This window comes from Colossoma macropomum, unplaced genomic scaffold, assembly GCF_904425465.1.
Source record: "Colossoma macropomum unplaced genomic scaffold, Colossoma_macropomum, whole genome shotgun sequence".
Classification (NCBI taxonomy): Eukaryota; Metazoa; Chordata; class Actinopteri; order Characiformes; family Serrasalmidae; genus Colossoma; species Colossoma macropomum.
The window spans coordinates 346,520-360,000 of record NW_023494801.1 but is presented as its reverse complement, the minus strand read 5'-3'; the positions used below and the strand labels follow the sequence as shown (position 1 = coordinate 360,000).

Genomic DNA, 13,481 nt, shown 5'->3' with positions numbered 1-13,481 from the left:
CTATCACTGAAGCTGTTGTTTGTCTCCCGTTTAGATGCTCATCTATGACCGGCCTGGATGGTGCGGCCAGAGGATCGAGGTGCGGGGAGATGTGATGGATGCCACAGCATGGGAGTTTCCAGCGACCATCTCCATTAGAGTGGTCAGAGGAGGGTGAGGGCATCAGAGCACGCATTACACAACACCTCTGCTCATTTTAATGTGTTACTTTGCATTTCAAATCTGCCCTGAAGCTCAAAGGTAAGAGGTAAAGCAAGATAGGTGCTCATAAAATACTCAAATGCGCTACACAAAAACGAACAAAATACAGATGACTTTGCCCTGGAAAAAGTGAATGCATACATAAAAACATCAAATAGGTGCTTCAGAAATCACAAATACCTGGAGATGCCAAAGGAAGTCCATTGCAAAGGAAGCTAATGTGTACAACGACTGTAACCAATCAGCCTAAAAGTTTGATGCCCAAATGTAGCTTCTTCAGTTTAGGGCTGAAGCTGTGAGACTAAGGTCAATAGTCACCCAGATCTTTTCTGTAAATACATCCCCAAAACGTCTGAGATGGTGCAGATTTGTAGTTGTGGTTTAGGATTCAATATGACTCTATGCGACACACTCAATAAGTGCTTTGTGAAGTTCACCTCCTTGTTTCTACACCCACTGTCCACTTTATCAGCTCCACTGACCGCATAGTTTCACTCTGTAGCTCTACAGTTACAGACTGTAGTCCATCTGTCTCTCTGCATACTTTGGTACCCTGTTCTTCAGTGGTCAGGACCCCCATGGACCCTCACAGAGCAGGTACTATTTGGGTGGTGGATCATTCTCAGCACTGCAGTAACACTGACGTGGTGGTGGTATGTTAGTGTGTGTTGTGCTGGTCTGAGTGGATCAGACACAGCAGTGCTGCTGGAGTTTTTAAACACTGTGTCCACTCACTGTCCACTCTATTAGACACTCCTACCTTGTCGGTCCACCTTGTAGATGTAAAGTCAGAGACGATAGCTCATCTGCTGCTGCACAGTTTGTGTTGGTCATCCTCTAGTCCTTCATCAGTGGTCACAGGACGCTGCCCACAGGATGCTGCTGGCTGGATGTCATTGGTTCTCAGTCCAGCAGCGACACTGAGGTGTTTATAAACTCTACCCTTCAGCTCAGACAATGCTAGAAAGAAAAGCCAGAGCTGATATCTGGAAAGAGTCGTGAGCAGATAGTATATTATCACGTTCCCCAGTTAGTTAAATGGAATAGTGGAATAGACACACTACTGCTTTTAGTCGACACCACCACTGAATAATCAATAAATATATCGCTGTTTATATATATATATATATATATATATATATATATATATATATATATATATATATATATATATATATATATTAGTTGGAAGAAAACCTCGTATCTCTGTTCTTGTCATTTTTCAGTTTTTGACATAATTTGAAAATGCCTGTTGCTCTTTACAGTGTGTGTAAATTTCATGGCGAACGAGTTACGGGACGGCAGGGAGGCGGACCCAAGGGCAAAGATCCCGTGAGAAAGGGTGTTGCATTTATTAGGGCAATGGAGTGTGAATTTGGCACGTTGGGGTTGAGGATGTACTGATTGGCGGTCCGTTGAGTTACCTCTGCGCCACTGGGCAGCACAGGCGACAACGGGTAAAACACCTCAAGGAACGGGAAATAAAAAGGCGGGAAAACAGGCAGACAAAGGAAACTCTGAAAGCAGCTCAAACAAAGGCTGAACTAGAAACGTGAAGTAAAAGATAATCAGAAAACAAAAGGCTCCTCCACTGTAATTATGAAGGGGAGGCAGACTTTATGTTTCACTTCTTCGCTCTTAGTGGAGCAAATCCTTCTGTATGGCTGGAGCCGTTTGGAGCTCAAGCCTTCTTGTGTTTTTTTTTTGTATTGTTTTTTGTTTCGGGGTGATTACTCTCTTTTGTTTTTTCCAGCCCTCTTTTCTTTTTTTTTCCTTTTTTGTTTAAATACCCACCTGGGCTGCGTACCGTGCCAGTCACACCTCTACAAAGGTGTGACAAAGAGCTGCTGTTTGCCAGGCCTTAAGTAGAAGAGTCCACAGGTGTTTCAGGTTGGGCCTAATCAGCCCAAGGGCTTCTGGGAATTGGAGTTCCCCGAAGTTATGGCACTTCGCCGCCATCGCCCTCTGCTGGTGGCCGTGGGTGCAGGCTGGGCACCTTGCCGCCATCGCCCTCTGCTGGCGGCCTGTGGCGCAGACTGGACCCATACAGAAGGGATCAAAAGAAATGACCCAAAATGACTTGGAAAATGCTGTGCAACAAACATATTTTGATGAAATAAATATTTTCATATATGATTTGACAGGAGTCAGTTTGATCTTTTAAAATGTTAGAATTCTAAATAGCGACTGCCTGTTTGTTTACAGTGTCTGCAGAGTTCAGCTACACAGTGTAGTTTAGTTCATGTTTCTCTCTCAGTGAGTTGCACTGAGTCCTAAACCACATCTACACATCTGCACCACCTTCATGCAGAGCTGGTCGCAGTTTAATCCAGCTGAGAAAAGTCTTTGGGGATGTATTTACAAAACAGATTTGGGTGACTATTGACATCTACTGTTTGTTAGCGACGTTAGCTCCAGAGCTAAACTAAAGAAGCCGTTGGCTGATCTGCATCTGGGCTGAGTGGGAAACTGATATATTTGTCAGACCATTCAACGCCCTTCTGAAACGGACTAATGTACACTCTTAAAAAAGGTGGTTCTTCAAGAAAATGGTTCCATATAGAACCATGAACACCCAAACCGCTCTTTGCATCATTAAAAGGGCTGTTTGCATCATGAAAGTGTTCTTCAGAATGTGCTGTAGATGGTTCTATATAGAACCGTTATGAAAAGTGTTCTACATAGCACCCAAAACGATTCTTGTATTGTTACGATGTCAAGCTTGTAACAGTAGAAAACCCTTCTGGGTGCTTTATAGAACTAGATTCTATATACAGTCATCTACAGCACATTTACCATCAAGCTGAAGAACCATTTCACCATGCCAAGAACGCTTTATTCATGCACATAGTTCTTGGAGTGCTATTTGGAACCATTTTCTTTACTAAAGAACCCTTGAAGAGCCATCTTTAAGAGTGCAGCATGTTGTAAATACAGGAGAAAATGCACAAATTAGCCTGTGTTTAGTCCAAATCAGTCTGAACTTGTAGGCTCACCCTCGCCTGCAGCACCGGCGTCTCAGAGCTGCAGATCTTCACAGCCATGAACAACAGAAATGCCACAGCTCCTCACCTGCACACCTGACTTACCCCATTCACTCCGAATCGGCTCCCTCTGAGCGCACTGTCCTCCCGCGACACTCACTTTTGGCACTGTGGAGTGAGTTTGCCTGGACAGGTTGGTGTGTAAAATCACAGCAGTGATTATATGTTGTGATAGCGTCCTGTTAGCTGCTTTATAGATTATGCAATAACCTCTAACAAATAAAACACAGATCAGCCAGGTTTCCATCCGGCTGGTGGATTAAGTTCAAGCGAATAGCTGAAATGTGAGCTTTTCCATCAGAGAACAAAACTCTACATCACCACTTTAACAACACTGCAGAGGAACATGGAGCCAGTTTACACACAAGCTTTAAACAGAACATATACTTTATTTATTCAGCTATGGAAACTTAAGGTCCAAACCAGCTTCAATTCAGTGTTGTGATGTCATGAAAACCAACATATTTACAGGCATCAGCCAATTCAAGCCTACAGCAGTTAAGCCACTGAATTTATAAGGTGTTTGTCAGCCTAGACTGCTTTTTAAACACAATACAGGGCATCCAATCAGAACAGAGCTCATTTACATATACATAAATCAGTCTTAAAGGCACAGTAACATTAACAGCCTGTTTACAGGATTGAGAAGAGAGGTTGGACAATGTCACTGCTTTTGGTGCATAAAACCACATAAATGTCAAAAATGGAAAAAGATACAAGAAAAATTACTGCTCAGTCTTGAAAAACATGGTTCTATATAGAACCATAAATGCTCAAAGAACCCTTTTGCATGATTAAAGGATACTTTGCGTCACAAAATAGTTCTTCGGATTGATGGAAAATGTGTTGTAGATGGTTCTATATAAAACCTTTTTGAAAATGGTTCTCTAGCACCAAAAAGGGTTCTGCTATTGTTATGATACATGCTTATAACAATAGAAGAACCCTTTTTTGGTGCTATATAAAACCATAGACAACACATTCCCCATCAACCTGAAGAACCCTTTCGTGATACAAAGTACTCTTTAATCATGCTAAGGGTTCTGTGACAGTTCATGGTTCTTTATAGAGCCATTTCTTTACCTAAGAACCCTCAACGAACCATCTTTGCAGGACATGTTCTGTTTAAAGCTTGTGTGTAAACTGGCTCCATGTTCCTCTGCAGTGTTATTAAAGTGGTGATGTAGAGTTTTATTCTCTGATGGAAAAGCTCACATTATTGTTTATATATAACATCTTTTTTATTTTTAAAAAAACTGAGGAACATTTGTCTTTCCATGATTTGGACCCTTTAATATTAATGTTTAACCTCATTTCATGGATAGTAAGTAAGTGAGTCAGTCATTTATTTATAGAGCACCTTCGCATCCAGAGTGCTGTACACATATGATCCAATTAACAAATACACCACATGTACACCAAAGCACCAATAATAACATAAATAAAATCAAATACGTTTGGAATCTTGATCTAAAGACCGAAACAGCGATCAGAGCGTAGACTGTATATAAGATTGTTATATACCGTCTATAGGGCGGTGCTTATGTCCAACGGTAGACATCCAAGTCTCGCACTGCAACTGCACAAGACTGGTCACCCTTGAGCTTCAGCCGAGACCGCAGAACAGCCAAGAACAACTGACCTAAAGACCTCCTGGAGCCGAAGGAGGAGTGAGGTGTTAGTAACTCTGAGATATGAGTGTGCAGCTCCTTTAAGGGCCTTAAAAACTAATGAACTAAACCTTGAACTGGACCCTGTAGTGATTTAGGGAGACTAAGACCGGAGTGATGTGCTCTCTTATATTAGCGTCTGTCAGTGATCTCGCAGCTGTGTTGCACTGTAACTGTCAATAAAGTCATTGACACCACTGTAAAGTCCACTGCAGTCATCTAAACGAGATCAGACGAGGGTGTACAGCAACCAAAAAAATGGTGAAATTCCCCTTTAAACATTGTACCATTTCCCTGTCCTGATTTGGCTCCCCCTGCAGGTGGGTGCTATACGAGAAGCCCGACTTCAAAGGAGAGAAGATCGCTCTGGACGAGGGAGACATAGAGCTGACGGATCCGTTCGGCCTGCCGGAGGACGAGCAGAACCCAATGCAGAATGGAACACAGGGGTCTGTAGAGGACCACGCCGAACCTAAACCAGCACGGCGGGTTGTCATCGGCTCTCTGCGCAGAGCAGTGAGGGTACGGCACGCTCTTCAGTTACACTTTCAGACACGTAAACGACGCCTGCAGAAACATATAACACGCACTTCACTTCATCACACATAGACGTTACTCAGAGGTCCAGACTCTGTTCACATCTTCAAAGAAACTGGTCTGACATGAATGAAATCACTGACCCCAAACTTTTGAGCGGTAGTGAATATTTGCGCTCCTGCAACAAAGAACAGCATATGTGAAATTTTGAATACCAGCATATAGGCATGGGGGGCACTGGGCTTAGTGCCCTGTGTTTAAAATAAAGGGGTCACTAAAACATAAACAAAACAGAGTTTGGCCTTTTAGTGTAAAATAAAGTAGAAAACAAAATAACGGACAATTCAAAACAGGTTGGAATGGCTCATCTATGGTTTCTCACTGATTCTCACACTAACACACCACCACTAACACACACACTCTAACGCACACTTCGGGCCTGAAGAAGCTTGTCATGCTCCCCCTTGTGTTCGGAGGGACAAGTGCATGTGGTTCTGCCTCTGCTGGTTTTATTATTTATTATTATTTGATGTGCATCATTTGACTTCCTCAGATGATATTTATCTTCTGCACACTCTTAAAAAAGCTGGCACTTCAACAGTTTAACAGTTCTTTAGTAAAGGAAATGGTTCTATATAGAACCATGAACACTCAAAGAACCCTTTGGCATGATCAAAGCGTTCTTTGCATCATGAAAGGGTTTGTCAGATTGATGGAAAATGTGCATAAATATGCTATAGACGGCTTTATATAGAACCTTTTTGAAAAGAGTTCTCTATAGCACCCAAAAGGGTTCTTCTATTCACAGTTTTTCAAAAGGTTCTATATATAACCATCTGCAGCACATTCTCCATCAGTCTGAAGAACCATTTCACTATGCAGAGAACCTTTTAATCATGTGAATAGAAAACTGTGTCCTTTACTAAAGAACTGCTGAGGCACCGTCGTTTTTAGGAACGTACTCGTGTCGTGTTTATATGATGTGCCTCTGCATCACCGCAGAGCCGGCAGGGTGTTTATTGTTTACTGCACTAATGTGAGTAATAAAAGGAAGTTTTGTTAAACTGGACTGAAAAACCAGCTCTGCTCCTCCCTCAGGACTACAGCGTTCCTGAGATCTGTTTGTTCCCGGAGGAGAACGCCGAGGGGAAGAAGGTGGTGTTCCGGGACACGTCGGAGGACGCCAGGATCTTCGGCTTCCCCATCAAAGCGAACTCCATCATCATCAACGCTGGGCTGTGAGTGACACACAAGCTCTCATCAGCTGATTAATCAGCTGTATTATTATAGGAGCCTCAGAGGGTGGAATACAGCCGCTCTGTAGGAACCGAGCTGTAAACAGTCACTGCAGTTCAGCAGCTCAGAATCACTGATCTCAACTGTGCAAAACTAATGTGTATTTTCAAAGTGCTTCACAACACAGAAGAGGAGAAAAAAGATAATCACAAATAAAATAAACAAATAATTAAAATGTAACAAATAAAAACAATAGCCGAAAAGGGGACATATTAATGATAATACAAATTTAATTGCACAGGATAAACATACAAATAAAAATAAAATAACACACAATTAACAAGAAAGTAAAAGTAATATTCCTATTAATATTCTAAACAAATATTACAGTTATTAATGTGATTATTACTTGTTAATAGTACAAAATTAAGTGATTCCAAACTTTTGAGCAATAGTGTAAAATACAGTGTAGTAAAGAGATATGAGAGAAGATAAGAATAACATTTGACCCTGCTTTAATTTTTTCCTCAGTGTGTTTGTAGAATTATAACTATATAAATTTGTATTTGTGGCACATTTTATATGAATATTTCATGTTTTTATTTTCCAAAATGTTAAACTCAGCAAACAAATAGAAACTGTGCACTAAGAATTAGCAGAAAAATGTCATATTTAAGTGTGGTCATATTTAAGTATGGTCATATTTAAGTGTGGTCATATTTAAGTATGGTCATATTTATGTGTGATCATATTTAAGTATGGTCATATTTATGTGTGGTCATATTTAAGTGTGGTCATATTTAAGTGTGATCATATTTAAGTGTGATCTTATTTAAGTGTGGTCATATTTAAGTATGGTCATATTTAAGTGTGGTCATATTTAAGTATGGTCATATTTATGTGTGATCATATTTAAGTGTGGTCATATTTAAGTATGGTCATATTTAAGTGTGATCATATTTAAGTGTGATCTTATTTAAGTGTGGTCATATTTAAGCGTGGTCATATTTAAGTGTGATCATATTTAAGTGTGATCATATTTAAGTGTGGTCATATTTAATCGTGGTCATATTTAAGTGTGGTCATATGTAAGTGTGATCTTATTTAAGCTGTGGTCATATTTAAGCGTGGTCATATTTAAGCGTGGTCATATTTATGTGTGGTCATATTTATGTATGGTCATATTTAAGCCTGCTCATATTTAAGCGTGGTCATATTTAAGCCTGCTCATATTTAAGCGTGGTCATATTTAATCATGGTCATATTTAAGCGTGGTCATATTTAATCATGGTCATATTTAAGTGCGGAGGGTGTGTTAACCTACATACGACTGTATCTGAAGAACTGCAGTGATTTCTATACGCTGGATCTTCACTGAGTTGTATGTAATTTGTTCTTATTGTAGTTTAGGTAACAAATCTGTCATAATGTAGTGACATATTTTATATATTATATACAAACACTGTATAATATCTTGTCTAATTGTTTGCGTTTTCTAAACTGAAACTCTCTTAAAGCAATACGTGATTAATAATCAGAATAATTACCTGATGGTGTGAAAGGAAACAGCCCTGAGTCTCAGTGTGTGGAGACTCTGCTGCGCTGCTTCCTCTCACTGTGTCCCTGTTGTTAATGTCTGTCTGTGCTGCAGGTGGCTGGTGTTCGCAGAGCCGTTCTTTCAGGGGGTTCCGCGGGTTCTGGAGGTCGGAGGTTTTTCAAACCCTGCAGCCTGGGGCGTCACGCAGCCCTACGTCAGCTCACTGCATCCGCTCAAAATAGTGAGTGACCCAACAGAACGCGCTCAAACACGGCTCTCAGCAGAGCACTCTTCAAAACAAGGTTCTTCAGTGAAGACAATGGTTCTATCTAGAACCTTTTTGAAACTGGTTCTGTAGAGCACCAAAAAGTTCTTGGTATGACGTCAAGTTTGTAACAATAGAAGAACCCTTTTTGATTCAACATTCTTAAAAAAGATGGTTCTACAAGGGTTCTTTAGTAAAGAAAATGGTTCTATATAGAACTGTGGACACTCAAAAAACCTTCTACATGATTAAAGGATTCTTTGCTTCATTAAAAGTTCTTCGTCAAATCGATGGAGAATAGATTTATATAGAACCTTTTTGAAAATGGTTCTTTACCGCACAAAAAGGGTTCTACTTTTGTTATGATGTCAATCTTGTAAGAATAGACAAACCCTTTGTGGTACTATATAGAACCATCTACCGCAGACACTCCATCAGTTTGAAGAACCATTTGATCATGCAAAGGGTTCTTTAAGTGGTCATGGTTCTATGCACCTTGTCTTTACTGAAGAACCCTTGAAGAACCACTTTTTGAGAGTGTAGATGTGGGGCGGGACTTTTAATTTTAGCTACTGAAATAGAGAGAAATGGAGAAATATACAGCGAACAAAGTGATGCATCAAATTTACGTTTTTAATTCCATTTTAATTTTTAATTTTCACACTTGTTGGAAACTGAAAGAGGAAATTTGTGTGTTCAGCATTTTTTTCAGTGAGTTTCTTTTTTTGAGATGCACTCAATGCTATAATTTGTCTGTCGCTCTGTGTTCCTGTCTGTCTGTCTGTCTGTCTGTTTCATAGGGAGAGCCGAGAGTGGAGAAACCCAACGAGCCTAAAGTAAGAGCCTCTCTGTGGATCTGGACAGACTCAGTAAGAGCGGTACGTGTGTGTTCTGTGTCTGATGTGCAGCTCTGTGTTGGTTCTTTAGCTGGTGATCTTCGAGAAGCCGTACTTCACTGGGAAGAGCCGGGAGATCTACACCAACACCAGGGACTTCATGACCAGAGAGGACAGACAGCAGGCGGCGTTCATGTACAGCGCTGGATCCATTAAGGTCATCGGCGGCATGTGAGTCTACATCAGTCTCCTTTAGAACCCAGAGTCCGCCCTGTCTGCATCTGCATTCTAAGGCCAGTCTTGCAGCTGTCGAGTCGTGTGGAGGGAAAATCGATAAAAATGATTTTTTTCTGCCAGATTTTTGTCCACTAACTTGTCCCACAGCGTTCAAGATATCGACACCGTTTAACTTCGGAAAAATGATTCTGAATGGGGATGTAATAAACAACCCCCTGCATAGTTCATGTGCTGTGAGTGTTTTAAGTGTTTTAAGTGTGTCTCTGTATTTATGCGCCAGATTTATGTAAATGTAATGGATGATAAAGCTTTCTTATCTGATCTGATTGTGAATGATGTACTTCTGAACAGCTTTTGTTTTTTTTTTGTACTTTTCTGGATCTTGGCTTCTGCTCAGCCGAAAGACACCATTTCCCATATACTATCTCAGCGCAGGTCCCCGAGCATGAAATCAATGTAGGAAAAGGGTCGATATCTTGAAACCTGCAGGACAAATAAGGAGAAAGAAGAAGAAGATGAATACAAATCGCATAACAGTAGCGTTACGCAATGCTTTGCAATGCCCAATCACTAATGATAGCCGCCTCATGCTAATCATGTATTTTTCTTGTAATAATCCATAGAGTGAAGCACAGCTTAAAGACACGCTAGTCTAGCAATTTCTGAAACTGACATCTTGTACAGCAGCATAAAGATATTTCAGTAACACTTGTTTGAGGGCTGCCTAAATAGGAACTACATGCATAAGCACTGAATAACACTCATGAAGCAATGTTTGGATGTTTATGGCCAGTTTATGATAGTAACCACAAGACATGAAGTAAACGACCTTTCACTGACGTAAGAGCCCTTAAACTAAAGTGATGGACAGTCGTTCCATTTATAACAGTATTATGAAGCATTATTATATTCCCAGGTAACAGAACTGAGAAGGAAGGTCTAGTTTAGAGGTTTATATCTGTTGTATGAAGTTCTATGTGAGTTACAGTATGAAACTCTTCTGTCCACACAGCGTTGTTTACTTCAGCTCATGCTATCTTGCGATTGCTACCATAAGCTGTTCATGAATGCTTTATAAATATTGCTTTTAAATGTGTTATGACATCCTTTTGTAAGGAGCCTTAAAAATAAAGTGTAACTGATATTTCAGTGATCAGAAGGTGAAGATACACCTGCATCTATTTCAGAATCGTAGAATAAGTTATAAAACATCAGGAAAGTAAAATGATTTTTCCTCCACTCACATTTGTGCATTCATGATGAAATTTCTTGATGCATTAAATCATAAAGAATCATAATCGTGGTTTGAGCTGAACTGTGGTCAGGGTCTGTATTTACGCTGCTAGTGAACATGTGCTGTCTGTTCAGTGATGCTGCAGGAATGGATTTCAGGGCTTCTCTAGTTCGGTGGTCTCACATTTCTGCTCTGATGTGTTTTCTCAGCTGGGTGGGCTATGAGAAGGAAGGTTTCCGTGGACACCAGTACCTGCTGGAGGAGGGGGAGTACCATGACTGGCGGGTGTGGGGGGGCTGTGACGCTGAGCTGCGGTCAGTCCGGGTCATCCGAACAGTGAGTGACGTTGCATCTGCAGCTCTTACTCATACAAACTCTTCACACACACAGCAGTCAGTCCCAGATAATCTGATATATCCCCACACTCAGATATATCTGAGTATAGATGGGGTAAAATTAGTTTATTATAGTTTATTTTTATTAATTAGTTTATAAACACCTGAAAATCAGTAATAAGCAGTTATAACACATAAATAAAAAGAGCCACAGTGACCTGTTGCTCGGTAAACCGTGAGCTGTGCTCCTGTGTAGGACCTGTCTCAGCCCACGTTGGTGATGTTTGAGATGCCGAATGAGGAGGAGGTGCAGGAGGAGCGGACGTTTGAGGTGACGGAGGCGGTTCCTGATGTGGAGCTGTTCGACTTCCGGACGGCCACTCGATCCATCCACGTGCTGAGTGGAGCGTATGTGCAGCTTAATGACTGACTTTACTGTCACTTTACTCTATTTACTGTCACTTAATTTCACTTTACTATCTTTACTATCACTTATTCTCACTTTACTCTCACTTTACTGTCTTTACTTTCACTTATTCTCTCTTTACTCTCACTTTACTATCTTTACTTTCACGTATTCTCACTTTACTCTCACTTTACTATCTTTACTATCACTTATTCTCACTTTACTCTCACTTTACTATCTTTACTTTCACTTATTCTCACTTTACTCTCACTTTACTATCTTTACTTTCACGTATTCTCACTTTACTCTCACTTTACTGTCTTTACTATCACTTATTCTCACTTTACTCTCACTTTACTATCTTTACTATCACTTATTCTCACTTTACTCTCACTTTACTATCTTTACTATCACTTATTCTCACTTTACTCTCACTTTACTATCTTTACTTTCACGTATTCTCACTTTACTCTCACTTTACTATCTTTACTTTCACGTATTCTCACTTTACTCTCACTTTACTGTCTTTACTTTCACTTATTCTCACTTTACTCTCACTTTACTGTCTTTACTTTCACTTATTCTCACTTTACTCTCACTTTACTGTCTTTACTTTCACGTATTCTCACTTTACTCTCACTTTACTGTCTTTACTATCACTTATTCTCTCTTTACTAGCATTAATTCTTATTTTACTTTCTTTACTCGCACTTTATTCTCTCCTGCTCTCATCTTAACCTGACTATTCTCCTGACTTTACTCTCACCTCATTATCACTTCAACCTCATTTTACTCTTATTTTAACATTTTAATCTCACTTTACTTTCTTGCTCTCACTCCTAATTTTATTGATTTATTATATCACTTATTCTCACTTTAACCTTAACAAAGATGGTTACTTTACTATTACTTCACTATCACTCTAATTTACCCCCACTTTACTGTGACTTATTCTCACTGTACCCTCATTTTACTCTCACTTTACGTTCACCTTTATTTTTTTCTGAATCTACTCTCTTACTCTCACTTTCACTGTCACTTTTCTCTTACTTGCCTCTCGTTTACTGTTACAGTAAAAAGTGTAGAATCTGTTTTTAAAGCTCGTATTTTCATTTCTATTGAGAAAGTGTGCATTTTATCATCATCATCTACCTTTGAGCATTTTTATATAATGTTTAATACATAATACTCGTATAAGCGGCAGGCCTGAAAGCTGTGTGGACGTGTTTGGTCTGCAGGTGGGTGGCGTACTCTCACGTGGACTACTCTGGAAACCAGTATGTTCTGGAGAAAGGCTTCTACAACAACTGTGCAGACTGGGGCTCTGAAGACAACCGCATCTGCTCCATCCAGCCCATTCTACAGGTGACCGAACTCACCAAGGACAGTTCCGCACACTCAGACTCACTGTTAACGAAACTGTTAATGATGGACGACTAACACACACACAGTCCGTGACTCTTACAGTGTAAAGGCTGGTCACTGTGCTCTGTGAGCTGGACCTGGTTTCATTCTGTAACTCAGACTCTGTTTAGGTTATGATTCTAAAGTAAACACTGACTGGTTCATTATTCACTGGTTGGTCTTCTGTTTTCAGGCCCAGTCTGAAGGCCCCAGCTTCCGCAGTGAGGTTAGTTTACTCAGACGTCTGTTAAACCCCCAATATCTGTATCAGTGATCAGTGATAGAGAACGATGACTCTCCCGTGACAGAGTGTATTTATGTTATTTACATGTTGTCTGTCTTCTCTCTGCTGCTGTAGCTCCTGCTGTACTCAGAGCCTGGTTTCCAGGGCGTGTGCCAAGTGTTCAGTCGGAGACACGAAACTCTGCCTGAAAGACTGGGGGTCCGATCCTGCAGGGTCATCGGGGGGAGGTGTGTCTAATTTCTACTAATGTTCTGGCTGTGGTTTTAATAACTTGTCTGATTTTGACAGTGATGTT

At 40.4% G+C, this 13,481-nt stretch overlaps 1 protein-coding gene across 1 annotated transcript in view; it reads left to right on the top strand.

Moving 5' to 3' along the window:
• Positions 1 to 13,481, top strand: part of crybg2 (crystallin beta-gamma domain containing 2) — a 72,581-nt gene that overhangs the window by 51,542 nt on the left and 7,558 nt on the right. The window contains exons 6-16 of the mRNA XM_036590440.1: positions 35 to 153; positions 5,236 to 5,437; positions 6,551 to 6,690; positions 8,340 to 8,466; positions 9,291 to 9,326; positions 9,418 to 9,557; positions 11,007 to 11,133; positions 11,389 to 11,540; positions 12,777 to 12,903; positions 13,136 to 13,168; positions 13,301 to 13,413. Coding sequence (XP_036446333.1) covers positions 35 to 153; positions 5,236 to 5,437; positions 6,551 to 6,690; positions 8,340 to 8,466; positions 9,291 to 9,326; positions 9,418 to 9,557; positions 11,007 to 11,133; positions 11,389 to 11,540; positions 12,777 to 12,903; positions 13,136 to 13,168; positions 13,301 to 13,413 — 1,316 coding nt within the window. The remainder of the gene's footprint in view (positions 1 to 34; positions 154 to 5,235; positions 5,438 to 6,550; positions 6,691 to 8,339; positions 8,467 to 9,290; positions 9,327 to 9,417; positions 9,558 to 11,006; positions 11,134 to 11,388; positions 11,541 to 12,776; positions 12,904 to 13,135; positions 13,169 to 13,300; positions 13,414 to 13,481) is intronic.